This window comes from Hyperoodon ampullatus (genome assembly GCF_949752795.1).
Source record: "Hyperoodon ampullatus genome assembly, chromosome: X".
In the NCBI taxonomy this organism is placed as follows: Eukaryota; Metazoa; Chordata; class Mammalia; order Artiodactyla; family Ziphiidae; genus Hyperoodon; species Hyperoodon ampullatus.
The window spans coordinates 120,162,999-120,190,651 of record NC_136913.1 but is presented as its reverse complement, the minus strand read 5'-3'; the positions used below and the strand labels follow the sequence as shown (position 1 = coordinate 120,190,651).

The 27,653-nt window shown below is 39.6% G+C and overlaps 1 protein-coding gene across 1 annotated transcript in view; it reads left to right on the top strand.

Moving 5' to 3' along the window:
• ATP11C (ATPase phospholipid transporting 11C (ATP11C blood group)) overlaps window positions 1-27,653 on the top strand; it is a gene marked incomplete at both ends in the record, with an annotated part of 161,827 nt that overhangs the window by 95,693 nt on the left and 38,481 nt on the right. The window contains 13 exons of the mRNA XM_079727592.1: window positions 1,488-1,538; window positions 2,529-2,593; window positions 2,927-3,008; window positions 3,952-4,102; window positions 4,659-4,856; window positions 9,827-9,988; window positions 10,978-11,129; window positions 12,378-12,449; window positions 14,331-14,404; window positions 16,109-16,212; window positions 16,665-16,846; window positions 18,195-18,458; window positions 22,761-22,935. Coding sequence (XP_079583718.1) covers window positions 1,488-1,538; window positions 2,529-2,593; window positions 2,927-3,008; window positions 3,952-4,102; window positions 4,659-4,856; window positions 9,827-9,988; window positions 10,978-11,129; window positions 12,378-12,449; window positions 14,331-14,404; window positions 16,109-16,212; window positions 16,665-16,846; window positions 18,195-18,458; window positions 22,761-22,935 — 1,732 coding nt within the window. The remainder of the gene's footprint in view (window positions 1-1,487; window positions 1,539-2,528; window positions 2,594-2,926; window positions 3,009-3,951; window positions 4,103-4,658; window positions 4,857-9,826; window positions 9,989-10,977; window positions 11,130-12,377; window positions 12,450-14,330; window positions 14,405-16,108; window positions 16,213-16,664; window positions 16,847-18,194; window positions 18,459-22,760; window positions 22,936-27,653) is intronic.

The window sequence follows — 27,653 nt, the reverse complement described above, 5'->3', positions numbered from 1 at the left end:
GCATGGTGTTAATGAGGATAGAATAATAGGTTTTATCCCCAAGTGGGCCAATTAATTATATTCTATTCCACCTTTACAGATGGCATCCATCACTCATGCCAGCCATCTGGTTAATCAATGCTGTTGGTCATAATAGGGGACCAAATGGCAGGATGTGGCTTACAACAGTGCCCAGTAGTGGAAAAACAAAGTATTCATCCTACTACATGAATAATACCCTCCCTCCTTCCCATGATTCCTTCTTTCCTTTTTTCCCTTCTTCTTCTGTATCCACCTTGATAGTAGGAACTTAGAATCACAAAGCAAAATAGCTGTTCCCTGCCTTTAGGGAACTCACAGTTTGCAAAGGGGATAAAACAGTAAAGCTAGGCTTACAGTACAGTGAGATGTAAAAGGCCCATAGAATCACAGAAAAGGGAGTGACTGATTTTGCCTGAGTTAGACAATAATATACATCCTTGCATATTTATAGGGTAACTCCTAAATTTCAGTTACCTTAAATATGAAGGAGATTTTTAGTGAGGGAAGGTTATTCCTAATTTCTTTAGACTAGATTGAGTACCCTTGGTATGTGACTTCAGAATACCTTGTATTTCCACCACCCTAGTGGTCATCACTCACATTGTAATTGCCTGATTGTCTGTTTTAGGGCAAGGAACACATTTTTCTTGCTTATTAGCAAGCATAGTAATGGTGCAATTAATACATGATGAATGAAATGAGCAGACCTTCATATTTTGTGTATTTAGTAATAATCAATTTTTCTGAAAAAAATCTAATGTAAGTTATAAAATACTCATAACATTCTTGTTAAGGAGGATTTAGAGCTTTTTACCCTATTTTTCAGAAATGTAGATTACCATATGCATAGCCATATATCTGCTCACTTGGTCAGATCAAGCTCAGTATTCAGATCAGCTGCAAGACAGTTTGGAAATTTCCAAGATGGTGACCAAGTGTTCCCTAATGCCGGTGGTTCCCAAACGGTGATCCCAGGCCAGCAGCATCAGCATCGCCTGGGAACTTGTTGGAAATACAGATTCACATTCTTAACTGAACCATAAGCTTGGGGATGGGGCCCAGAAATCTGTGGTTTAAGAAGCCCACCAGTAATTCTGATGCATGCTCAAGTGAAAGAACTACTGAACTAATGGTTTTAAAAGTTGTTTTAGCACCAGAAACCTTTCTTCACATGAATGTGAAATAGAAACCAATTATTTATATGGAGTATAGATGAGAGGGGTAATGTGTGCATGCACGGTGCCAAGTACATCTTGAAAATCAATTTAGAATCTTTGTTTACATTCTTATTATCCATAGTATTTTTAAAATTAGTTGAAAATGTTACAAAGAAAGACCATAGGCTTTCGTAGTTCATTGTCTTATCTCTTCTTGCATTTTTTGTATTTTGATTCATTCCCATATTGGGGGTAAATAGATTTTATCTAGATATAGAAGACACGTGTGCTATTATGTTCTTTTTGCAGGTTTGTTGGCCGAATCAGTATCTATAGTAATAATCTTGAAGCTGTTGCCAGGTTAGTTTATAATTCCTTTAATCTGTCCTTTTGGGGGGAGCAATGTTTCTCTTTTAAGCCCATTAAAATAGTTGAATACTTTCCTCTATAGAAAGGGATGTAAAGGTGAATAACCCTGGAGTAACTAGCCACTAATGGGTCTTAAGTAGCTGACCTTGTGATTGGTAGCAGCTCAGAGTGTGTGTGTCCTGGTAGGGGGGTGGTGTTGGAAGTGATGCTGAGGGTTTCTAAAATTGTAGAGCTCCAGACACTTTGACCAATAATCCCAAATATGTTCTAAGCACTGCATTTATTGTCCTTGGCTGTGCAGTGCCTGACAATATTGGAAGTATATTTGGAGAACAGTGTGTTAAGGGACAGTAATTTAGGGACTAGGCAGGAGATAAAATGCCGGGAGAATTAGCTGGACTTAAGTAAAATGAAAGGTTTAATCATTTATAATGTAACAGTTCATGGAAGAAGGGGTGTTTTCTTCCCTCTTCTATCATCCAGTTAATTATCTCAACTTTTCCACTTGGCCTTTATAGCCAGTACTCAAAAGGAAGTTAAAGAAACACCGGGTGCCCAATGATCCCCCAAAAGGCGTGTTTACTCTCTATAAATATGGCAGTGTGTCTTTCCCACCTTGACATTTGCTTTCCCAGCCTTTTACTGTCACCTTTCCTTTCTGTTTCCTGATGTCTGCTGTTCTGTCCCATTCTTGTCTTGCTGTCTGTGACTCATAATCCTTTTATCTCTATGCATCTCTTTACCTCTGTGTGTTGCTGGCTACTCCTGTACTGTTTGTGCTTCCATCTGTGCTGTACCCTCAAGTAACTTCAGAGGGAAATATCTTTCAGCTGGTCCTGTGTTAGTAAGCATATGATATAAGTAAACAGATACATTCTGAACCTTTTGGAGATAGATGTATGTTAGGGCAAAATATGTCACCAAAGTTGATGGTGCTATTTGTTGGGCTGTTTGGATAAGTTGTGTTCATTTTTTGTTTAGGTCTTTGGGACCTGAAAATCTCTTGTTGAAAGGAGCTACACTAAAAAATACCAGGAAGATATATGGTGAATGTTTTTTAAGATATACTTACTAGAAATATGTCTTTTAAAGCCTGTGCCTAAAGAGTGCAGTTAAAAATTGAACATGACATTTAATTCTATTTAATCTAAGCCTATTTTTAGGTGTTTGGAATTTATAAGATGGTAAACTAACTTGAAAGCTATGACAAACTATGTAGAATTAAAATTATACTATAAATGATATATCAATTGGTGAATAGAAGAGAGTTTAGAATTCTTACTTTTATAGAGTGAAAAAATTGGTAGATCCAACTGGGTGGGGAGTTGGGTTGGCAATCTCATTTGAAACCTAATTTTCATCATATTCTTATTCCTTAGGAGTTGCTGTTTACACTGGAATGGAAACCAAAATGGCATTGAACTACCAAGGGAAATCTCAGAAACGTTCTGCTGTTGAAAAGTTAGTGTACACCACAATTTCTTTAGTTGTTATTGAACTGAAATTGTTACTTCTCAGTAACTGTAAATAACAACCATAAACAAAAACAACATAAATTGTAATGGTGCTACCATTTTGAGTACTTTTTGTGTTCCAGAAACTGCTCAGTGATTTGTATGTCTGATTTGGTTTAATCCTCTGAGCAACTCAGAGTAATTCCTGTTAGCCTGTTCACTTTATAGATAGAGAAATAGTCGTAGAGATGATAAGTGATTTACCTAAGCTCACTTAGCTATTCAAGGGCAGGGTTTAGTTGAAATTTATTCTCTTTTGCTGCTGGATAATGGTTTGGGGTCCCCTTGTTGCTATATGTAAGGAGGTTGTACAACACAGATCATAGTCTCCTGGCAGATACTTAAGTGGTACATGACACACACCTTCAAGCCAGTCGCCGCTGGCACAGACCTCACTCTCCTGTTGGCGTGGATATTCAGTATATCAGTGACACCCTCTCCATAGCTCTACTTTCAGACTAAAAGAATCCACACTAAGTTTGCAGATTTCACATTTGCTCCTCTACCCTCTATTCCAAACCTTTAGGATTCAGGGAAATGGAAACAATCTACTCCTTCTATAAGGATGGAGTAGGTAGTGTGTGTGTGTGTGTGTGTGTGTGTGTGTGTGTGTGTGTGTGTGTGTGTGTGTGTGTGCTGTCACTTTATAGGATCCTTACTAAAGGTGTGTTGAGCCATTGCACTTTGGGTTGGGGCTAGGGATGGCTTTTCCATTTTACCACTCAAGAATAATGCGTTAGCAGTGATAACAGGTTCATCCATACAGGTCTGTGCTATGGTTACACATCATACACAGGAGAAGCTTTAGAAAACTGAACAGTTTAGTTTATACCTGGTTGATATCTTAAGTAATTAAATGGTTTTTAAATCCATAATATCTTATTTTTCAGATCCATTAATGCCTTCCTGATTGTGTATTTATTTATCTTACTGACCAAAGCTGCAGTATGCACTACTCTAAAGTATGTTTGGCAAAGTACCCCATATAACGATGAACCTTGGTATAACCAAAAGACCCAGAAAGAGCGGGAGACTTTGAAGGTAATTTGTTTTATGCTGAAAATGCTAACCCTAGCACACTGTAACAGAGACACCCTTTATTGAAATGTTGCTCAGATAATGATACCTTTGGTATTTGGGTTTTCTCTTGGTTGTATGGTAGCCCCAAGCCATTAACTGTTTAAGAAATGTTAGAATTTTTTTGTTTTAACCCTAGGCATCTATCCTTGTTTTTAACTCTTTGGTTAAGAGTTTTAAGCAATTGGGCAAGAAGGTCTGGCATGTTAATATATTATGAGCTTGTGATATATCATGATAGGAACATAATGGGTGCCTACATTCATACTGGGGGGTGAGAGGAGCAGAGAACTTAAGGAAGTGAAAAGTGTTAAGTCAAGGTACATTCACTGAAGAATAGTGACAAAATTCAGGGTGTTGTAAATGTTGTTTTCATGTACTGTGAAAATGTTTACCAATGATATAGTGTCGTTGGAAAGAGCAGTGCTTTCAGCGTTGAAATTAAAAGATAGAAAGTTTATATTACACTTGCTTGATGGAACTGTGCATATAATCAGCATGAACTATTTCTTTTGTTTAGGTTTTGAAAATGTTTACCGACTTCCTGTCATTTATGGTTCTGTTCAACTTTATCATTCCTGTCTCCATGTATGTCACAGTAGAAATGCAAAAATTCTTGGGCTCCTTCTTCATTTCATGGGATAAGGACTTTTATGATGAAGAAATCAATGAAGGAGCCCTGGTTAACACATCAGACCTTAATGAAGAACTTGGTCAGGTTAGAACTTATTTTTACTTAAAATAAGTTAACATAGTAACTTATTTCTTATAGTCTGGATTACCAATGTATGTGACCATTTCACATTTGGAAATGTGATTCAACGAAAATTCCTTTATGCAGGCATGTAACGAAGGCAAGCGATGTTTTCATAAGTATAACGTCAGTTATTTTGCTGGCATTTTGAAATCAGTGTGTTGAAAGTACACCAATTTATGTATTAAATTTGAATGTTACGGAAATTCTCTTTAAAACTCACCTGGTGGTGTTGCTAGATTATGGGCTATTGCTTTGGAACAGGAAACATGTAGTCTTCATCACCATCTATAATCATTTAGGGATAGACTATGGGGCAGTGGAAATAAAGCTATTTTATAAATGCATTTTGTTCCATAAACAAAATTGACCAGAGTTGTCCTATGGACATTTTCTTTGTACATTTCTGATCAGATGGAATATAGACCTAGAAAGCAGAGTTGTTTATTCCAGTGCAAGAATTTAAATGAAGGGGAAATGTGAGGGCATGCACTCCTCTAAATGCTTTTTGCTTCATATACCAAGGTAGTCCAGGCTTTGAGCTCGCTGCTAACCCAGGTTGCTTTCAAATGCAGTGCAGTCTAGCTGTAATTCTTCAAGTGATGACTTCTTTGGTGCTTTTCTTATCAGTATTGAGAAAAGTTTTTCCCTTTGTCTGAATTTACTGTGTGTCATGTAATGATCTTTACAAGCTGAGGGGATTTTTTTGGCTTGCATTTAATTCTCTTGATATTTAGAATGTGAAGACTGTGGAAATACCATTTCTGTAACTGGGAGATGCAAATTCAGTTAATGGAACTGTATGGCTGGAATAGGGCCTCACCCTGAAAACTCTCCTCCTGAATTCAGTCCCCCTCCACCCCCACTCTGTATTTCTGTTCTTTACACAGCCTTTGACTAAACCAGAGTACCCTCTTGACAACTACAGTCACAAGGGTGAAAGGACTCTCCAGATATCATTATGTTGAAACCTGACTCTAGGACTCCAGGATCCCAGACTGTGGCATCTGCATTCCACAGAGATACTGAGTCACTAAGGATAGAATAAGCAATGAATGAACGAATGCTTTTCCCTTAGATATTGTTCCCAGAAGTTTCTTTTGTAGGTCACTTCAGCTGCCACAGCTGACCTTAGCCTTTTTAAATCAGAAGTTTTCATCCAGGGAAAGCTGAGTAGAACTACTCTAGTCCCAACAAAAGGTATCAAATCTGCAGCTTTTTTGCATGGGAAAAAAAATGAGTTATAAGCCACCTCTGGTGAACCTATCCCTGACAGCTGATTTAGTTGACTAGATCTGCCTATTCTAAATCCAGTGCCTGGCTATATGGATTAAGATACCCAAGGGTGAACATGGCTAGTCCCAGGCTACTGCAAATAGAACAGCCATCATTCTACATGTGGCACCTAATTCTCACCAGAGACAGGCAGGATATCCAGGCCAGATCTCCACCTCAGCAGATTCCATCTTAACTATGGGAACATAGTCTTTTTCCTATCATCTAGACTTATTTACACTGCAGAACGTAAAGTAGAGCTTTGGGTAATAATGTAGTCAGTTTGATCAGTGAAAAGAAACTACAGTTTTCATTTCAGCCACCACTTCTTTCCCCCGCCAAAACCTGCTTTTCTGGATGTGACTGTCATTTAGTCAGTTATAAGGTAATAACCAGACCACCACTTCACTTTGTACAGTGTAAAAACAATTTGCCATCATGATCAGCTTACATGTGTAGAAACTACCTAAATGAAAATGCAAAGAAGTCTTGAAATGGTTTCTTAGGACATTTAGCATTCATGGACCAGTATACACGAAATTAAGTGTAACCAGTTTCCTCCTTGATGAGTCATAGTTTAAAATCTATAGGGCTTTTATGTTACTTAAAAGCAGTGTCAGTTAGTTTCGATCAATACCATTGCAAACACTTGCTTAACCTCTTCCAAAGTGACCCACATTGGTATTAAAAAAAGAATAGGAAGATATGTTTAGGACAGTGTTGGTCTTTGACTTGAGAAACAAAAAGAAGTAGACTGCTCAGTTCAATTGGAAAAGAATGGGGTCTTTTATGATCAGACATCAGTCCTTTTGACAGCCAAATGGTTTCAACTTTGAAAAAATGGTGGGGATAGCCTCCTCCTTCATATCCCCTCCCAGTCTCGCAGCTATGCCCAGTGGTGTGTCAGAGTATATACTGTGATTCCAGTAATTCAATCCAGTGGTTATGTATTAAACTTCTGTGTTATCTAAGATATGTTCTTGGTATTGGGGTTACTATTATGAAGTAAGCAAGAAACCCTTGAGTTGTTCAACATGTAGTTGGGGAAACATACATATCATACCCTAACTATAGCAATGTGACAATAATCAGAAAAATCAGGGAATGTGGAATGATGGAAAGAGTCTAGTACTGTGTGATTTTGGTCAAGTCAACAGCAATGACAATCTACATCTGTATAACACTTACAAACATGTTTAGTAATCTTTACAGCCTTGTGCAGCAGTTTGATTATTTAAGGCTAATATTTAATGTTCAGAGAGATGAGGAGATTTTTCCAAGGTTACAAATTTAGTAGGTGGTGGAGCCACAACTCCAGTCCAAGTTCTTCACTAGGTTAAACAATATGAAATTTTTTGACCAATTTTGACCTGTAAACTAGGTGATTTCATGTGATCAACCTTTATTTTAGGGCTCTTTCTATTCTGAACAGCTATCTCACTTTAGGCTATCTATCCATAAATTGATGGCTTTGAGCTTGCTGATAGAGAAGGGCCTTTCCTGCAACTGGCTCAAACCTACCACTAAAGAGGAAGAGGCTGTTGAGAGTCAGAGGCAAGCAGTAGCCTCTGACTCATCGGCCCTCACTCTCCTTTAAATATGAGAATACTTTTTAATAATAGCCAATCCTCTCCTCCCCTTGTTCTGAGTATAGGGCATATATTAGATCAGTGGTTCTCAAAGCATGATCTCAGGACCAGCATCACCTGGGAACTTATTAGAAGTGCACATTATCTAACCCCACCCCAGAGCTACTGAATGAGAAACTCTGGGGATAAAGCCCAGTGATCTGAATTTTAACAAGCACCCTCCTAGTGAGTGTGAGGCAAACTACAGTTTGATAATTACTCTATCAGGGTATAGTTTGTTGGCCTATACCTGTGAGATTAATTGTACACAGATCCATAGTGCACAAACTGTTATATATAGGCAAACACTTTATTTAAATACACATTCATTCATTCATTCATTCATTCATTCATTTATGGCTGCGTCGGGTATTCATTGCTGCGCGCAGGCTTTCTCTAGTTGTGGCGAGCAGGGGCTACTCTTCGTTGCGGTGCACGGGCTTCTCATTGTGGTGGCTTCTCTTGTTGCGGAGCATGGGCTCTAGGCGCACAGGCTTCAGTAGTTGTGTCACGTGGGCTCAATAGTTGTGGCTCTCAGGCTCTAGGTGCGCAGGCTCAGTAGTTGAGACACACGGGCTTAGTTGCTCCGTGGCATGTGGGATCTTCCCGGACCAGGGATCGAACCTGTATTCCCTGCATTGGCAGGCAGATTCTCAACCACTGTGCCACCAGGGAAGTCCCTGCACTTTATTTTTTAAAGCTATTACCTTTGTCATCTATAAAAGATTTCAAAATGGATTAAAGCTCATCCAAGTGTAGGAGCTGCAACAACATAGGACAACCTTCGGGGGAGAATGAAGGTTAATAATTTTGATCAGAAAAAAAGCCCCAAAGAATTTCATTTTAACTGGAAAAATCTAAATGATACAGGAATAATACCACTTGGATTAATTTAAAGAGAGAATTCAAACTTGGCTGGCTAACAGGAAAATAAAGAGAAGATTGGAATGCTATATTTGTGCCAGTGCTGCTACCGTGAAATGCTTTGAAAAATAATTAGAAAGCAACTACTGCTGCAGTTCATCTCTTTCTCCCTTACATAATAAAAACCTTAATCTTGTACTTACGTTTGTTCCTGTCAGCCCATAATTTTAACTATTTAAGTATAAATTGCCAAAAAGGAGGATAAAATTGTGGGTTTCCAAAAGCCAGATGTTATAAATAGAAGAGATAAAAACTGAGATAAAATGAAAATGCTCAAAATGGCTTATTTTACATGGGAAATTTATTTCATAGCCTATTTTTTCCATTATTTATGAAAGTATGCTTATATTATACTTTAACCTGTCATTATAAACTCTGCTCCTTTTTTTAATTTGGAAATATTTTGGAGGAGTATCTGAAAATATACATAGTATGTGGAAGAAATTTCATTTATATTTTTGATCATCATTGACTTACTGTGTCTAATTAAGTAACATTATTTCCCCATCTGTCTATATTCTGTAACTCTTATATACATTCTATGACATAATGCATTTTACTTCAATCCAGTATATTTATAGAAAATTTTACTTTTCAAAGAAAGGTTTTGTTACATCCCAGTTAGTTTAAGTTCCTATCCAATATGTTTTCTCTGTGTGTGTGTGTGTGTGTGTGTGTGCGCGTGCGCGCGCGTGTGCACGCACGCATGTGTCAGTGTGTCAGAGAGAGAGAGGGAGAGAAATAATGGTCAGTAAATTGTTTCCCACTTGGAAAATTGACTTTTCTTATGTTAACTTCTTTATATCAAAACAGGTCGGTGTTAAATTGAAGGGGTCTTAGTTTGATAAAATAGCCACATTTTTCCTGCCTATTAATCTCCTACATTTAAGTAAGTCTACCTTAGACATGTGATACTATTTCAGTATCTTTAAAAATACTTCCTCATTTATCATTCATTTGATAATATTGCTTCTGTAATTACCTGACATTTGACAAGTTTTTAGAAAAGGTGATTTCTATGGATATGAGAATATCCTTTTAGTTATGCCTTATAGAAAATTAATCACATTGAAGAAAGAATGCATATGTTTGTGTTCTTGTTTTTAGGTGGATTATGTATTTACTGATAAGACTGGAACACTCACTGAAAATAGCATGGAATTCATTGAATGCTGCATAGATGGGCATAAGTATAAAGGTGTAACTCAGGAGGCTGATGGACTCTCTCAAACTGATGGACCCTTACCATATTTTGACAAAGCAGATAAGGTGGCATTTTCTGCGTTACCATTTTACCTTGAGAAATCAATTTATATAGGCATGTGTTAGCATAGTAGAAATTAAGGATTTGGGCACGTGACATAGACTTTTGAATAACCATCTGTTCTTTCAACTTCACCTTTCTTATTTTATGGACAACTCCGGAATTTGTAAACAAGTAGAATTTATAAGAGAGCATTATGAAACATGGCATTTGGGTAAAACTTTCACTTGACTGTGTGATCATAATTTTTGGTGCTTTATCTTTAAAAATATGAGCTGCTCCAAGGATGATGTCTATTGAAATCATTCAAGTCCCAGCAGTGTCTAGGCATGAAATGAACCAGAGTCTCCCTGAACCTGAGCTATTGCCAGATTGTGAATTAGAATTGAATGAACTCTTTTTTTTTTAAATTAATCAATTTATTTATTTATTTATTTAGTCTGTGTTGGGTCTTCGCTTCTGTGCGTGGGCTTTCTCTAGTTGCTGTGAGCAGGGTTACTCTTCATCGCGGTGCGCAGGCCTCTCACTGTCATGGCCTCTCTTGTTGCAGAGCACAGGCTCCAGACGCACAGGCTCAGTAGTTGTGGCACACTGGCCTAGTTGCTCCGCGGCATGTGGGATCTTCCCAGACCAGGGCTCGAACCCATGTCCCCTGCATTGGCAGGCAGATTCTCAACCACTGTGCCACCAGGGAAGCCCTGAATGAACTCTTTTAGGCCATGGAGATGTCACTGCTTTGGTATTAGGTGGCACTACAGTAACCTGAATGAGTTAGCATAGCCCCTAGGGTGTGTTAGCTGAGAACCAACCATGTTGGTAGGGACCAGGAGAATATGTAGTTCATTTGAGTGTTATGAATTTATAAATTTTTGCTACTCAGTTTGCTGGAGGTTATAACATTTTCTCACATTAATAAGTTTTCTCTGTTCATTGACTAGTTACCAAGTGTTCACAGTGAAACTAATATAATCATTTTTCTGTTACTGTTCAATAGAATCGAGAAGAGCTCTTTCTGCGTGCCTTGTGTTTATGTCATACTGTAGAAATTAGAACAAACGATGCTGTTGATGGAGTTACAGAATCAGCTGAATTAACCTATATGTCCTCTTCACCAGATGAAATAGCTTTGGTCAAAGGAGCTAAAAGGTAAGCATGTACGTTATGCTAGATGAATAATTTCGAGAGGTACAGTTCTGCCTATAGTTAACAATATGGTATTTTTACTTCAAAAGTTGTTAAGAGAGTAGATCTCATATGTTAAATGTTCTTTCCACAAACAACAAAAAAGCAAAGGGGACACAAAGAGCCTGAGAAATGTTGGGATATGTCTCTACCTTGATTGTGGTGATGGTATCACAGATGTATTCATGTGTCCAAACTCATCAAAGTGCACACATTAGGTATTCGCAGTTCTCTATCAGTTATACCTCAGTAATGCTGTTTTAAAACCCAGAAATAAGTTGTAGAAAAATACATTAACATTTTTGAAGAGTAAAAAAAAATTAAACAGGGCTCTCCTGGTGGCACAGTGGTTGAGAGTCCGCCTGCCGATGCAGGGGACATGGGTTCGTGCCCCAATCCGGGAGGATCCCACATGCCGCGGAGCGGCTGGGCCTGTGAGCAATGGCTGCTGAGCCTGCGCGCCATGGCCGCTGAGCCTGCGCGTCCGGAGCCTGTGATCCGCAACGGGAGAGGCCACAACAGTGAGAGGCCCGCGTACCGCAAAAAAAAAAAAAAAAAAAAAAAAAAAAAATTAAACAGTTCTTGTACTTCTCCTGAGAAAGCGAAATCACAGGAGGACAGGAGTTATTTTGTTCCTTCTCTTATTTGCTTCAATTACCTTATCTTATAAGTATCCTCATTCTTTAATAAGGAGCCAAGCTACTTTATCTGAAAGTTTGAAAAAAATTCCCAAACCTAACCAGTTAAGACCAAAAAAAAAAAAATAGCAACGCATAGATGTAACTTGCATTACTATTTATGCATTCCAGCCAGAAGTCCAAATATTCATATTATAGTTTGGAAATCCAATAATAATGGCCACTTTTTGTACAACACATGTTCTTGCTGAAGTGCTTCCAGCAATTTTGATATCATTTGGTAACTGAAAGTCCTGTTTTATCCATGAAGCCCAAGCTAATTAAGTGGATAAAAGTCACCCCATGTGTTAGCTACAGAACTGGAATTACAGATTGCCTCTTTCTTGGTTACAATTTGTGACTGGGCATTGACTTGCTCTGTGTTAACATCTCAGTGAGTAAAAGGAAGTAAAGTTATAGATTGAGATCTCATGAAAAAGAAGAAAACAATAAACAAGTATGAATAATGCCAGTGCAAGAGGAAATTAATTATTCTTTAAAGATACACAAAGGTCTTTTTTATTGTGTTTCGCAGGTATGGGTTCACGTTTGTAGGAATGCGGAATGGTCATATGAGAGTAGAGAACCAAAGAAAAGAAATAGAAGAGTAAGTAGCACTGTATGTTTGATGATTGTCACTTCTTAACCCCACAGTCCACCTTAGATGGATTTAGGAAGGGCAGCAAAGGGAACTGATTGCATCTATAAATGTAGGACTCTGCTCTCCCAGTTCAGAGCTTTATGTAAATGTATTTGGAGTAGGAGAAGACATTTTTCATAGAATGGCAGAAACTAGCATTTGAGGTGTAAATGATTCCAATTCTGTTCACATATGGGTCCAGTAGCCTGAATGAGCATCTGCCTGGACTTTTCTGAATTTTAGATGCCATTTCAGGTCTCCAACACATGCTCCAAGAAAAATCAGTGAACAGGCATGAAACCTTCTGCTGTCCAGAACCCAACCAATCATTCTGGGATTGCAAGCGCTGCCAGACATGGCAGCTTTGGAGTCAGAAGCTTTCTCTTGTTTTAGATGCTTGGGTGTGAGCCTCAGGGCAAGTACACTCATGCAGCCGTAGCTCCACATTTCTTTTTTTTTTTTTCTTCACTACAGAGACCCCAACAAACAAAACCACCTTGGCTTAATAACGGATTTTAATTAGCCCCTGGGATTAATTTGAATTCTTTATGTGAACTTGAAATGTAATTGTCTGACTTCCATTCTGACCCCTAGCATCTCGTGAGACCCATCTCAGAAACATGTAACATATGTAGATGTGCTTAGGGAATATGCCCCTTTGGGAAGGAATGTTCAAGAGCCAGAGGAACCAGAAGAAGGCTCTTAGGCCTGACTGCCAGGAGCCCCAAGTCATTGTCAAAGTCCAGATTCTAGCCAGTTCACAACAGTGCCCCCATCTGGCCAACAACAAATGAGATACTGTGCTACAAGCAGATGTCTTATATGTACACATCCCAAAGCCAATGACCCACTCACTCCCATCAAAGAGAAGCTTTGTAGTAAATACTTGTATACAAGTTATTTATTTTCAAGAAATTATTTCCTCACATTTTTTTTCTAATAAGTCTTAGAAACTTTCTTCTTCTTCATCCTTTCATCTGGTGAATAGCTTAGCCATTTACACACAAATCTGATCATGTCAATCCACTGTTTATACCCTTCAGTGGATTCCTATTGCCCTTAGGATGAAATCCCAAATCTCTGAAATGACCCACAATGTTCTCAGGTCCCAGCCCCTGCCTACCTCTCTTGCTACTCCCCTATCAACTAGATCTCAAGCCTTAAGTGAACTACTGTAAGTCCCCCCGTGGGCCACGTGCTCTCATGTTGCTGTGCCTTTGCACATGCTCTTCTCTATACTCGGATGCCATGATATCCTTTCTTCATCGTGTCACTCCTGCAAAACACAGCTCAGGCACCACCTCTTCCAGGAAGCCTTCCTTCAGAAGCCTTCTGTCTGTGCTCCCACATCTCCCCTGTGTGTTCCTTTGTTACAGTATTTGGAAGACTAGGGGGTAGTCATCTCATTACCCTCTGTCTCCCTTATCATTTGGTAAGCGCCTTAAGGGAAGATGTGTGTCTCTTCTTCAGCATCATTCACTGTGCCTGACACATAGTAGGCACTCCATAGATGATTAAAATACTTGGCAGGGTGAGACTATTTCTAGACCCTCCCCATATATAGCTTCGCAGGACAGCTCTTTGTTCCTCATTTCTATGCAGTCAGTCTCTCCTTACTATTTTAAGTTATATAATGAGAAGATATAGATAACCCTTAACCAACACTGGTATCCTCCGACAGCATGTTCTAAGCACAGAGAAATTCCAAAGACACAATGGAAAGCACCCGTTGTGCCCACAACTAGCAACCCTTATCCAAAGAGGAGAGCTCTGTTAAATTAAGATGTTTCTGTTGTGTTTTATCTTGGTCTACATATTTCACTTTTCTCTTTTTTTTTTCTATTAAAGGTATGAACTTCTTCACACCTTAAACTTCGATTCTGTCCGCCGTCGTATGAGTGTAGTTGTGAAGACTCAATCAGGTATGCATTTTTAAAACTTGACTTTTTCTTTTTCCATTTGTAGATTTGTATGTTGATCAACTACTTCAAGAGAGAAAAGCATTTCACGTAGTAGTGTATGATTACCGAAAGTCGTGCAAAGCTTTTGTATATGCCTTAATGTATTTATATAAGCACATGTTCAGTTTGTCAAATTGTCAGTGGCAGAACCCCCGGTATGACAATATATGCATTTTCTTGGAAAGTGAACTCTACCCCCCAGTCTTGGATGTCCAAAGAGGAACTGAAAGGGTGACTTTTTCACAGTTCAGGGTACTAACCAATCACCACCAATGTCTACCTGCAGCAGCCCACTACAACTGGATGGTATGAGATTACTAGCAGTAGAATCTATGAGTGTAGAGAGTTGCTGGTTATCCCTCTCTGACCTTCCTAATTCCCCACTGCTTTACACTTCCTAGAAGCAGGTAAGCTAGAGATGACTAAGGGCCTGACTGCTGGGAAAGGGCATGTGATTTTACTCTAGCACCCTGGGCTGTTTGTTTAACACAGTAAAGAAGCTTGCCCTTTGCAGGGGAAACAGTACCATCATTTCAGGGTTCCCCCATGTTCTTGGGAGGAGCCATGGTGACTGGGATGCCTTCTGCTCAGATTCAGCAAGACCCATGGGTAGCATTCCTGCTTCGTTTGTGGGCTCTCATATTCCTCTGTGTGTGTGTGTGTGTGTGTGTGTGTCTGTCTGTCTGTCTGTCTGTCTGTCTGTCTGTCTCCAGGTGGTTTTCCAAAATATCCTTGATTTATTTCCTGGTAATTTACTTTTTAGTATTAAATCTGTTGAAAATGTCTTAATATGAGAAGGGGAAGATTTAGACGGACCCTTCAGGGAATATATCCTACCTTATTCATACTTTGTGGTGTGACTGCAAAGTCACGATGCTGATTTCATTATATGTGAATGTGGAATTCGTTTTATGACTTTTAAACACATTATGGCTATGTGAGAGAATTTTTTTTTAAAAACACCTAACATTTGGAATACTTGCTGTTCTTACCTGTACACATGCACGTCCATGTTCTAGTGCAGATGGTAAGATGTCTGAGGAAGTGGTCTATCAAGGGCCTTGACCTCAGAGCTACCCTTTTTTAACTTTTTGAACTTAGCACTTTGCCTTATAAGGTCAGAGTGTCCTTCTTAATAGTACTGTCTACTTTCCTGCGTGCATGGACTGGTATAAAGCTGTAGTTGTACTAGCATTCTACAGAGCTACTCTCCAGTTTCCGGTGAAAACCTTCAAGCTACTCTTTTAAAAGCTAATGTGTATAGTCTTTCAAAATGATTTTATCTTGTTTGAGCTTGAGTTTGATCCTTGACATCTGTAGATGCCACATGTGAACTTTAGACCATGGTTGACAACATCTTCAAAGAGAATTCAGATGCAGCTCCTTGATACAAGCACCGTCTTCTGTGATTCACTTGATGGAAGTTTCTTTTAACAGAGGTGCATGTTGTAAACTCTGAGATATTAGCTATGTCCATATTGGTCCCAAGAGGTGGTGAACGTTGTCCTGACAGAGTAAAGGTCAAGATGTCTGCTTCCATTTGGATGAACATTCCAAGGCAGGCTCAGGATACACAGCTGCTGGGTGGGAGAGGCCACCTTAATAGTTATGTATTATTAAAATCCCTATTCTAAGTAAGTCAAGTACTCTGATTCTTTATTTTAGGAGACATACTTCTCTTTTGTAAAGGAGCCGACTCAGCAGTTTTCCCCAGGGTACAAAATCATGAAATTGAGTTAACTAAAGTCCATGTGGAACGTAATGCAATGGTGAGCCTACACTCCCTCCCCCCAGTAGATAGAGAAATGCTAGAGATGACTACGTCTATGGATTGCTATTTAAAGGACTGTTTAAATGAATTTTAGCTTATTTTTATGGCCTATTTTTATATTTGGGGATTTTGTAATATTATTTTCCTTATTTTAATATAAAAAATCCTGGAGTTTCTGTTCAGAATTTGCACCCTTTGAAGACTTTTCAAGAATCTTTGTTTTTTGTTTGTTTTTTTTTAACCCCAAGAGCTATTAATTTGTTATTCCGAACCTAATTGAATGTTAACCCAATGCAATCTGTTCTTTCTCTTTTTTTCCCCTTTTTTAACTAAAAAGGAAATTAGTCAGAATTTCTCTTTTGTGTGGTAAAGCAAGAGTATTTAAAAAGTGTGTTTTGTTTGTTTTTATTCATTATTTGGATAACTAGAGATCTCCTACCTTGCTTCTAGGATGGGTATCGGACACTTTGTGTAGCCTTCAAAGAAATTGCTCCAGATGATTATGAAAGAATTAACAGACAGCTCATAGAGGCAAAAATGGCCTTACAAGACAGAGAAGAAAAAATGGAAAAGGTTTTTGATGAGATTGAGACAAACATGAATTTAATTGGAGCCACTGCAGTGGAAGACAAGTAACTAGAAAATGATATTCTTGTTATTTTAATGACCAGTCATTTAGGGTGGTATCTGTCCAGATTGGTAATTCATTCTCAAGTTTTGAAATCTTTGATTCAGCTTTGTCTGTACATCAGATTTTGAACTGTTTGTGGGAATAATTTTTAAGTTAAATATTTGTGACTTAGAAGAATGAATCTGTCATCTCTAAGGTCTTTTGAGTACTTACTAAGCCATCCCTTCATTTATGCAGGTATTTATGAAGTAGTCTTACTGTGCATAGGAAGCTTTGTGCTAGAGACACCATTTGAGTTGGTGCTTGGTAGAATGGGTACAATTTTGATAGACAGATGAGCAGAAAGGAAATTCAAAGTTGAGCAAACAACATGAGAGCTCATTGTAACCTGGTTTAACAGACTAGAGCATATTTTTGCATACTTTAAAATAATTTGCTCTAACCATACAGGCTGAGCTCTGCCGGGCATGATTATAGGGCTCCAGAATTGATCTGCTTGAAAAAATAAGTTTTAGATTCTATTTTAGGAGTTTTCTAGAAGCTATGAATGCAAATTGTGAGGCTTAACCCAAACATGAAGTTATAAACATATATTCATTGGAAGGTATTAAAGTTCTAATATAATTCATTTAGTCTAATTTCATTGTTATTCTCTGACCAAAAGGAATGCAAAGTATCACTCTTCTTCTACCCTTGCCTTTCAGAATAATGCTTAAAATCTCCTTCAGAATGGTTGGCTTTCCTAAACTTCCAGCTCCTCAGGGATGGGGATTTGCTAACTTCCTTCAGTATCTCATTAGACTGTGTCTGGCCCTTTCTGTTTTGAACCATGTTAAGTATTTGTATAGTGAGAAAACATAAACTTTCCAAACCTCATTGTTTGAAATGCACTTTAATAAGTAAAACTATGCCAGAAAGAGTATGCTCAGAAATGGTAGAGGATATATAAGAAAAACAACTGTTAAAATATGTCAGGACTCCAGAATTGCTGTGAATTATAAGGATATTCTCTTTTTTTTTTTTTAGGGGAAAAAAACCCTATCATTTAATTCACCTTTTCTGAATTTTCCCCCTATTTTTCTTTTTTTTTAATTAGTTTCTGCTTTATAACAAAGTGAATCAGTCATACATATACATCTGTTCCCACATCCCTTCCCTCATGCATCTCCCTCCCTCCCACCCTCCCCATCCCACCCCTCCAGGCAGTCACAAAGCACCGAGCTGATCTCCCTGTGCTCTGCGGCTGCTTCCCACTATCTATCTACCAAGGATATTCTCTTTAACAAGCCTTCTTTTAGAATCTGTGTCAGGAATTTTCAAAGATAAAAAGGTTTCCTTTGTGTTTCCAGGCTGCAAGATCAAGCCGCTGAGACCATTGAAGCCCTGCACGCAGCAGGTCTGAAAGTCTGGGTGCTTACTGGGGACAAGATGGAGACAGCCAAATCTACCTGCTATGCTTGCCGCCTTTTCCAAACCAGCACCGAGCTCTTGGAACTGACCACCAAAACCATCCAAGAAAGCGAACGGAAAGAAGATCGATTACATGAGTTGTTGATTGAATATCGTAAAAAGTTGCTGCATGAATTTCCTAAAAGTACTAGAAGCCTTAAAAAGTAAGAAAGTACATCAATTTGTTATATTTAGACATTGGTACAGATGTAAATCACAGCTGCTTATGCAGAAGGCTCCGTTTTCTGTAATTTATCAGTCTTTGTTTGCAGGTGCTTTATCCTTGTAAGTTAGAACCTTTCCTGAGGACTTGGCTAATAGCCCATTTGAGATTATTTGGCACTTTCCACCTCTTCTTTCATTTAAAAGAAAACCCTGCCCTTCTCAAGCTTTAGAAAAGTGGTTCATTTTCTAAATACTTAGGGTCTGGGTACTTATCACTGATACTCTGTCCTGGTCCATGTTAAGAAAAAATATTCCTTTTCATGGTCTCTTAAATTGAATGTAATAAAATCAGTCTCTAAAACAGTTTCCATGCAGGTCGAGGTCCTGGAGCCATTTTCTGTGTGAATTTTCATGCCCCAGTGCTCCAAAGGAGACCAAATACTTGATAGCATGGCCACTCGACTGCTTTCAACAAGCTGCTTAGGAAGCACCTGTAGAATCTAAGGTTCTCAAGGAAAGCCACTGATCCACAATAATTCAATACCCAGAGTTACATTTTCCTACACTTGACATTGACCAAGGCCTAGCTTTGTCTAAACCAATTACTGGAATTTACCTTGGCCGTAAGCAAATCAATTTCCTCTTCTGGAATGCCACAGGATGTATCTGCAGTAAATCCAAAGACCCGTAGATAATATTATTTCACAATTCTTAAGTGCCCTCTTTGTTCCAGGAACAACATTAAGCACTTTAAATTATTCTCATTTAATCTTCACAGCAACCCAGTAACACAGTCTCGTTTTCTTCATGTTAGAAATAGGGAAACTAAGGCTCAGAGAGATGAAGTGACTTATTCGAGATAACACAGTTAATAAGGTGTAGAACAAGTCTACCCAATTCCAGAGCCCATGCTTTTAACAACTATGCTCTATCTGTGTCCTCATCACTAGTGTTTAAACTGACTTTAAAAATGAATAGCCCACATTCATGAGGCTATGGCCAATTTTAAAACAGCTGTTGTTCTTCTGTTATTTGGACATCAGTGAGAGTAAACAGGTTTTTATTAATTGCCTATGATAAATGTTTCCTTCCTTTAACCAAATGGTACTTATAAAGGCAGTCCAGATTACATGTGTTTTACTTGCATTTATCTTAGTCTGCTCAGGCTACCATAACGAAATACAAGAGACCAGGTGGCTTAAACAGTAGGAACTTATTTCTCACATTTCTGGAGACCAGAAGTCTGGGATCAGGGTGCCAACATGGCCGAGTTCTGGTGAGGTCCCCCATCCTGGCTTGCAGAAAGCTGCCCTCTTGCTGTGTCCTTACTTGGCAGAGAGAGAGGAAGCTCTGGTGTCTCTTCCTCTTTTTATAAGGATATTAATCCCATCATCCCATCATAAGGGCCCCACTCTCATGACTTCATCTAAACTTATCTCCCAGAGGCCCCATTTCCAAATATCATCACATTGAGGGTTAGGGCTTCAACATGGGACTTCAGGGGGGACACAGTTCAGTCCATAGCACCATTCAGGAGCCCTTGGGCACTTTTGTAAAAGCCAGGGCTTATGGAAAACTGAACTCACCATCTCAACATTCCCTCTTCCTGACTCAACATTCCCTCTTCCTGACTCATCTTTCCCCAAGTTACACAAGCATCAGACACAGAATCCCTTTTGCCAGCTTCTGCTCCTTTGTCCCTTCCACTTCAAATCAGCCACCAAGCCTTACCCATGTCCCCACTCTCTCCACTGGTGCTCCACATCAGATTCCTAGTAACTCGTGCCTCAAAGCACGTAAGCTCCCCTGCCAGATGAGTGGTCCTTAGGTATAAAGTACTGCCCATGTCACAGCCCTGCTCAGAAACCTTTAGTTGGATCTCTGTTACCCACAGAATCAGGTCGTACCAAAGGCCCCAGGTGACCTTTTCAGCTTATTTTCCTAGTGCACCACACGTACATTCCCTCTTTTCTTCACCTCTTTCTGTCCTGTCTTTTAAGTTCCATTTCAGATATCATACCTCACAAAGAAACCATTGTTCTTTCCTGGTGTGTATTTATTGTCCCAATCACTGGATATTAACCTTTTTTTTAAATTTTTTACTTTATATTGGAGTATAGTTGATTAACAACGTTGTGTTAGTTTCAGGTGTACAACAAAGTGATTCAGTTATACATATACATGTATCCATTCTTTTCAGATATTAACCATTTAATATCATGTTTGGTTGGGTATATTCTCTCATGTGTGCCTCTGTTACCCCAAGGAGATTTTCTATTCTCCAAAGAAAGATTAGTTAATAGTTCTTTCCATTCTTCTACATGGCCTAGTTAGAGACCAAATATTGCTTGATTGATTATTGAGCCACTGTTTTCTGCTGATCGTCAGCTCTGTGAATAGGGGAGCAAAGGAGAATGCATGATTGATATCTTTTTTTTTTCGCATATATAAACTTTTTCTAAAATTTATTTATTTTTATTTATTTATTATTATTTTTGGCTGTGTTGGATCTTCACTGCTGTGCACGGCTTTCTCTAGTTGCAGTGAGTGTGGGCTTCTCATTGCAGTGGCTTCTCTCGTTGCGGAGCACAGGCTCTAGAGCACACGGGCTTCAGTAGATGTGGTGCGTGGGCTCTAGAGTGCAGGCTCAGTAGTTGTGGCTCACGGGCTTAGTTGCTCCCCCACATGTGGGATCTTCCCGGACCAGGGCTCGAACCTGTGTCCCCTGCATTGGCAGGCGGATTCTTAACCACTGCACCACCAGGGAAGCCCGATATCTTTTTAATTAGTGAATAAAACATGCTCATACTATCATGAAGCAGAATATGAAAGGAAGGAAGGAAGAGGCATATTAGGCTCTCACTACACATAGTCCATAGAACAGCAGCTCCATTATCACCAGAAGCTTGTTAGAAATGCAAAATCTCATGTCCCACCCAAAAACTACTGAATCAGAATGTGTACTTTAACAAGATTCCCAGGAATTTTAACAAGATTCCTTTAAACATTAAGGTTTGAGGAGCATAAAATTAGACAAATGAATCTATTGTATAACGATGAGATCCTGCTATGTTTAATACGTCTACTGCAGCGGTTCTCAAATGGCACCCAAGATTTCCTGAGCAGAAATTGATTAATCAGTGTTTTTTTGGTTAATTGCAAAAGAAAATTAAAATGTTAATTGGTAGAATTTTTTCAGTTGTAAGTTTTCCCCCATATGTTTTTCTTAAATACTTGGCACCTGTTATATATATATATATATATATATATATATATATATATATATTATTTTTGACTACGTTGGGTCTTTGTTGCTGCACGCAGGTTTTCTCTAGTTGTGGTGAGCGGGGCTACTCTTGGTTGTGGTGTGCAGGCTTCTCATTGCGGTGGCTTCTCTTGTTGCGGAACAGGGCTCTAGGCACGTGGGCTTCAGTAGTTGTGGCGCACGGGCTTAGTTGCTCCACGGCATGTGGGATCTTCCCGGACCAGGGCTTGAACCCATGTCCCCTGCATTGGCAGGCGGATTCCTAACCACTGCGCCACCAGGGAAGTCCAGCACCTGTTATATTTGTCTTTCCTGGCAACTAATACTACTTCATCCTGGCTATACATGAGAATTACCTATGGAGCCTTTTAAAACATGCCTATACGTAACCAAGCCCTGCCTAAGATACCCTGATTTAATTTGTCTGTGGATAAACCTAAGACATGGGCTTTTTTTCAAGCTGCCCAGATGACTCATGGGAAGGCTATGGTTGAAAACCACTAGTCTAGTATAAAATGATTCTTATTTAAGGAACATATATCATTATTGTATGCTATTCTTTAATGAACACTATGTCTTTTTAGTAGTCCATCATATTTGAGAAGCCAGGTCTATTGATAGGTTTGTCATTCGGGCAAAGATATTAAGAATATCTTCTGTGATTTGTATACCCCAAAGCCATTTTGTCTTTTCCCTGCATTGTTAAGTAGTTTTCAGATTGACTGATGATTTGTCTTCATATCAGAGTTTGATGGAACTGTAATTTCCAAAATTCACCTTGAGTTTCTTATATGGAGACTGGCTGCTAGAAGTCCATTATTTTTATATTTACAACTTAGTGCCATTGATATGGGCAGCTTGAGTCTCAAAGATGTGATAGAAAGTGTCTGTTGTGCCATTAATAGAGACGGTTGCTTCTTTAGAATTTACACGTCCAGGAACCAGATTGATGATAACCCTCCTCTGAGTGGTTTTTTAAAGTTCCTAAATAGCAATGTATAGTAGATTCAAATATAGCATTGTTTTTCTTTTTCAGAGCATGGACAGAACATCAGGAATATGGATTAATCATTGATGGCTCCACGTTGTCTCTCATATTAAATTCTAGTCAAGACTCTGGTTCTAACAATTACAAAAGCATTTTCCTACAAATCTGTATGAAGTGCACTGCAGTGCTCTGCTGTCGGATGGCACCGTTACAGAAAGCCCAGGTAACTGGATGTTAGTTAATGTTCCATTCTGGGTACTTCTGTACACATATGTGCAAATGTTCACTTTTAATTTTCTTCAAAGAGCCCTGAGTACCTTATTATATTTTCCCTGGATTCTTCCTCTATGTGGTCCCACTCAGAAGTCTTCCCACCAATTTGAATTAAACCTGTGCTTCACCTTTTTGTCTCCTCAAGATGGCTGTCTAATTCCTCACCTTGCAAACTTCTCTAATGAGTGCTTGGTGCCTGCTGCCTTCATCCCCCGGCTCCTGGCTCCACTATTCCATTAGCCCCACGCATTCTATCTTCTCACCTTACTCTGCTGCATCTCCTGGAGGAGAGCAGTGACCTCCTTGCTGAACTCGTTGTGTTGTCTTTCGTTTTTCCCTCATATCTCGGCTGCAGTTGACACTGCCAATTATGTCCTCCTTTAAACTCTCCTCCCTTGGTTTCTGTGATGCTCCATGGTCCTTTTTTTTTCCCTTCTTGGCAACCTAGTGTCTTTTTATTTTGTTTCATCCTGTGTCTTCTCCCTAACTGTCAGTTTTTTGGGGGGGCTATGTCTTCCCTCTGCTCTTCACTTACATCCTATCTCTCTGGATAAGCACATCCATTTCTATGACTTCCATTGATGATATATCTCGTCCTGACTTTTCCTCTTTGTTAAGTCTCATATTTCTAGCTGCCTGCTAGACGGCTCTATATGGATTCCCCATTGTAACATTAAATTCTAGTATCCAAGACAGATATTATAATTTTCTCCTTCAGGCCAGTTTGTTTTATCCCTTGTCTTTATTATTCCTGTTACCAGTGACATTTTTCTTTGCCTCCCTAAGTCTCCAAACTGCCTTTGATCCTCTTCTTCTCACTCACTCCATATATAGTCACCATGTCCTACTGATCCTACCTTTTGTCATAGCTCTCATTGTGGTGCCACCTTGTTAAACTTTTTATCTCCATCTTAGTGCAAGCAAGCCCTTAGGACTTTACACACAGACTATTTGATTTAATCTTCTCATTAGTCTCCTTGCTTTCGCCCTTTCCCATTCCATCTCTTTCCCCATACTCCCAAATTAATCTTGTTAAAACAGTATTTCTCCCATCATATATTCTCGCTCAGAACCTTTCAGTAGTTTCCTAGTCCCTTAGGATGAAGGGCAGATGACTCAATATGGTACTCAGGGCCACCCCTGTCGACCCTTTCAATGTGTCTGTACATATTTTGTGTCCACCATCGCTCTCACGTCCAGCGAGAATCATCCACTCCTGTTGGTTGTTCCCCCTTTGTGTCCCTTCCACGTGCCATGCTCACACCAACTTCTAAAGCTTCCCTCATATAATTTCCTCATCTGGAATTCCCTCTGAATTCCTCTTGGCCTAACAAAACTTTTACTCCTAAAAAACCCCAATGCAGGGGCAACCTTCACCTTGCTTCCTTGTACTCACTGAGTCTCGGGAACCTTAGAATCTCAGGTACACACCTTTTCACTTCTGCATACACTGTATTCTTTTCTATGTGTTGGTCTTGCTTCTTCCCGTCCCTCAGCTGCTTGCTCTAGACCTAGCGGATGGCGCTGTGTCTTTGCCTTCTCCTTCACACACCCTGCCCCCTACCTCGCACATGCATGCACGCATGCACGAGCACACAGCTCATCCTAATTTAGGGCATTGTCTACCTTCTTCTCACTTTCAATTTCCACCACAATCAGGTGCTCTTCTTTTCTTCAACCTTAAGAGCCTTGGTTAGCCCCAGCTGGGGAAGCAGATCCTATCAGAACAGTATCCATAGAAATCTGTCCCTTTAGTCAAAGGCAATACCTCTTTCCCTTTCTTTTCCTCCTATATTCATTGTCTGCTGCTCAAATTGCTCACCTGGGTTTCTGACTTCTCCACTGCCCAGGACAGTATCTGAACTCCTAACACTGTGCTGCTTCTCCCACCCAGACTATGGAGCCCCCTGTGGTTCAGTCCTTAGTCTGTTTTATTTCCCTCACTATCATCACCTCTTCCAGGATATCACCTACTCATCTGTCATGGCCACATAGGTGATTTTCTTTTTTTATATTTATTTTATTTATTGATTGATTGATTGATTTTTGGGGGGGCTGCATTGGGTCTTAGTTGCCGCACGCGGGATCTTTGTTGAGGCATACAGGACCTTTCCTTGTGGCGTGTGGGTTTTCTCTCTCTCGTTGAGGTGTGCGAGCTCAGTAATTGTGGCGTGTGGGCTTAATTGCCCCACGGCATATAGGATCTTAGTTCCCTGACTAGGGATCGAACCCGCATCCCCTGCATTGGAAGACGGATTCTTTACCACTGGACCACCAGGGCAGTCCCCACATAGGTGATTTTCAAGTCAGTTCTCCAATCCCAATCTTTGGAGTTCTACTTTACTTCTCCAGTTGCTTACTGAGCACATGTTCTTGGGTGTGTCATTGTCACCTCAATTCAGCCTTCTCTAGAGCCCAAATTGTCATTTTCCTTGTCTTTTTTTTTGGCTGCGTTGGGTCTCCATTGCTGCACATGGGCTTCTCATTGCAGTGGCTTCTCTTGTTGCGGAGCACGGGCTCTAGTTCTGCGGGCTCAGTAGTTGTGGCTTGCGGGCTCCAGAGCACAGGCTCAGTAGCTGTGGAGCACAGGCTTAGCTGCTCCACAGCATGTGGGGTCTTCCCAGACCAGGGCTCGAACCCGTGTACCCTGCATTGGCAGGCAGATTCTTGACCACTGTGCCACCAGGTAAGTCCCTTTACATCTATTACTGAGCTCACTACACTTCTAGGTCTTTAGATTCAAAACCTTGACGTCCCCCATGCTTTACCCTTCCGTGTGGTCTCAGTCACCAAATTCTGTCCATTTTCTAGCACACTGTCTTTTCCATGTCTTTCTTTTCATTACCTTCCAGGTACAGGACTTAAACAGCTCATTGAACTCCATGTGGACTAACTTCTCTCTTTGCCTGCAGTCTGACCTTTTCTTCCCATTTCTCCTGAACCCTGTTGCCACTTTCATAATATCGCTCCCTGTTGATGTGGCCCCATATATACCTATCCATGTCACCTGTACAAAAACTCATTGGTCGGGTCAAACCAGATCTGTTTTCTAAGCATATACTGTACTTAACTGGCTGTGTGCCTTAGAACATGCTATGCTCTTCCCTTTCCGTGGGATACTGCTCCAACCCCCTTTTCCCCATCCATGCACATCTTACCAGTCTTTTATGGTTTAGATCAAACCACCCTTTGTTCTATAAAATCATTTCTGATCATTCTGGCATGTAGTGTCCTCTCCCTTCTCTGACATCACGGGCCTTCTTATGTGGACAACTTAGATGACAGTGTTATATATTCCCTTGCATAGGTATTGTGTATCGTTATCTTGTATTGTTAATCTGATTATCTGATATTATTGTATCCATTCCCCATTATATGCTTCTTGAGGTGTGAGACCAAGCAGTATATCCTTTCTGGATATTTGCACTTTGCTTTTGAACATTGTATTGCATGTAGTTATAGTTGATCAATAAATAGTTTTTGGTAAATTGATTTCTTTTTTGTGAAGCTATCTAGAGATTGAAGAGAAGTTCTTAATCCAGGTGACCTGGGACTCAGTAAAAAAAAAAAAAAACTCCCATGTTTATCTACCTAGATCTTTCATGGTTTTATGGTCCATGACAATATATCCTTTTATCTTTCCACAAGGACAAGCTTTCATCCTTTTAAATCTATATTTTCATGCAGAAGCTGTCACCCTTGATAATTTTATTGCCTTCCCTAGACCTTTCCTGGCTGGATTTTTCTTCCTTGTGGTTTAAATCATTACTGCATACAGTATAACAAGTGCAATTAGTTTAACCAGTATTGTAGCCTATTAAACACAAGTTTACTTTTGTGGATGACTCACAGATTATTTCTGACACTCTTATAAAGTTTTTAAAAAGAACCAAGTTGAGGTGAAGGATTGGGAGAAAGCTGGCATTTCATAGTAACATCATTTTTGTGTCAAATGGATTAGACGTGGGGTTTTTTTGGTATGTTGTTTTATACAACTAAAACCTGACTGAATTTTGTTTAAAGAAAAGACTGCAGGGTGGTTTTGCCTCGTATAAATTATTTTTAATCAGTTATGTGAAAATGGATTTTATTTATGTTACCTGGTGAAAGCCATTGTGGGTACAAGATTTTTGCAAGGCATTATTTAACTACTGAGTTACATAAGCTTTTTAAAAGCTGCTAGATTCCAAGGGATTTTGAGGGTTGACACATAAAGCAGTCATTATCTAAAACATATGGTGGGAGGACAGCTGCTTACCCAATACTCTTCCCACAAGTAACTCTGCCAGGAGAACATTTCTTTTATTCAATACTTACCATGAACACAGCATTGAGCTGCACTGTGCCATCGACACATCTTTAAGAGACACTCAGGGAATAATGACAGGATTTATACACATATCTCAGGCATCTTTCTGCAAAGCTCATCACCTTTAAGGTGCCCCCTTTTGAAATGCAGCTACCTGTATGCGAGATCATATCATATCATATTGGGCACTGGGTGATTTAGTAAAGTTTAGTCGGCAGCTAGATGGAAATAAGGGTTGGCATGCACCAAGGGGAGGTGGGAGTGTCAGCAGGGAGGAGAGAGGGAGCGGTAACCAAAAACATGGTCCTCTCACTGCCTACTTTTGTCCTGGTAGCCCCATGCATGTTTCCCCAAATCGG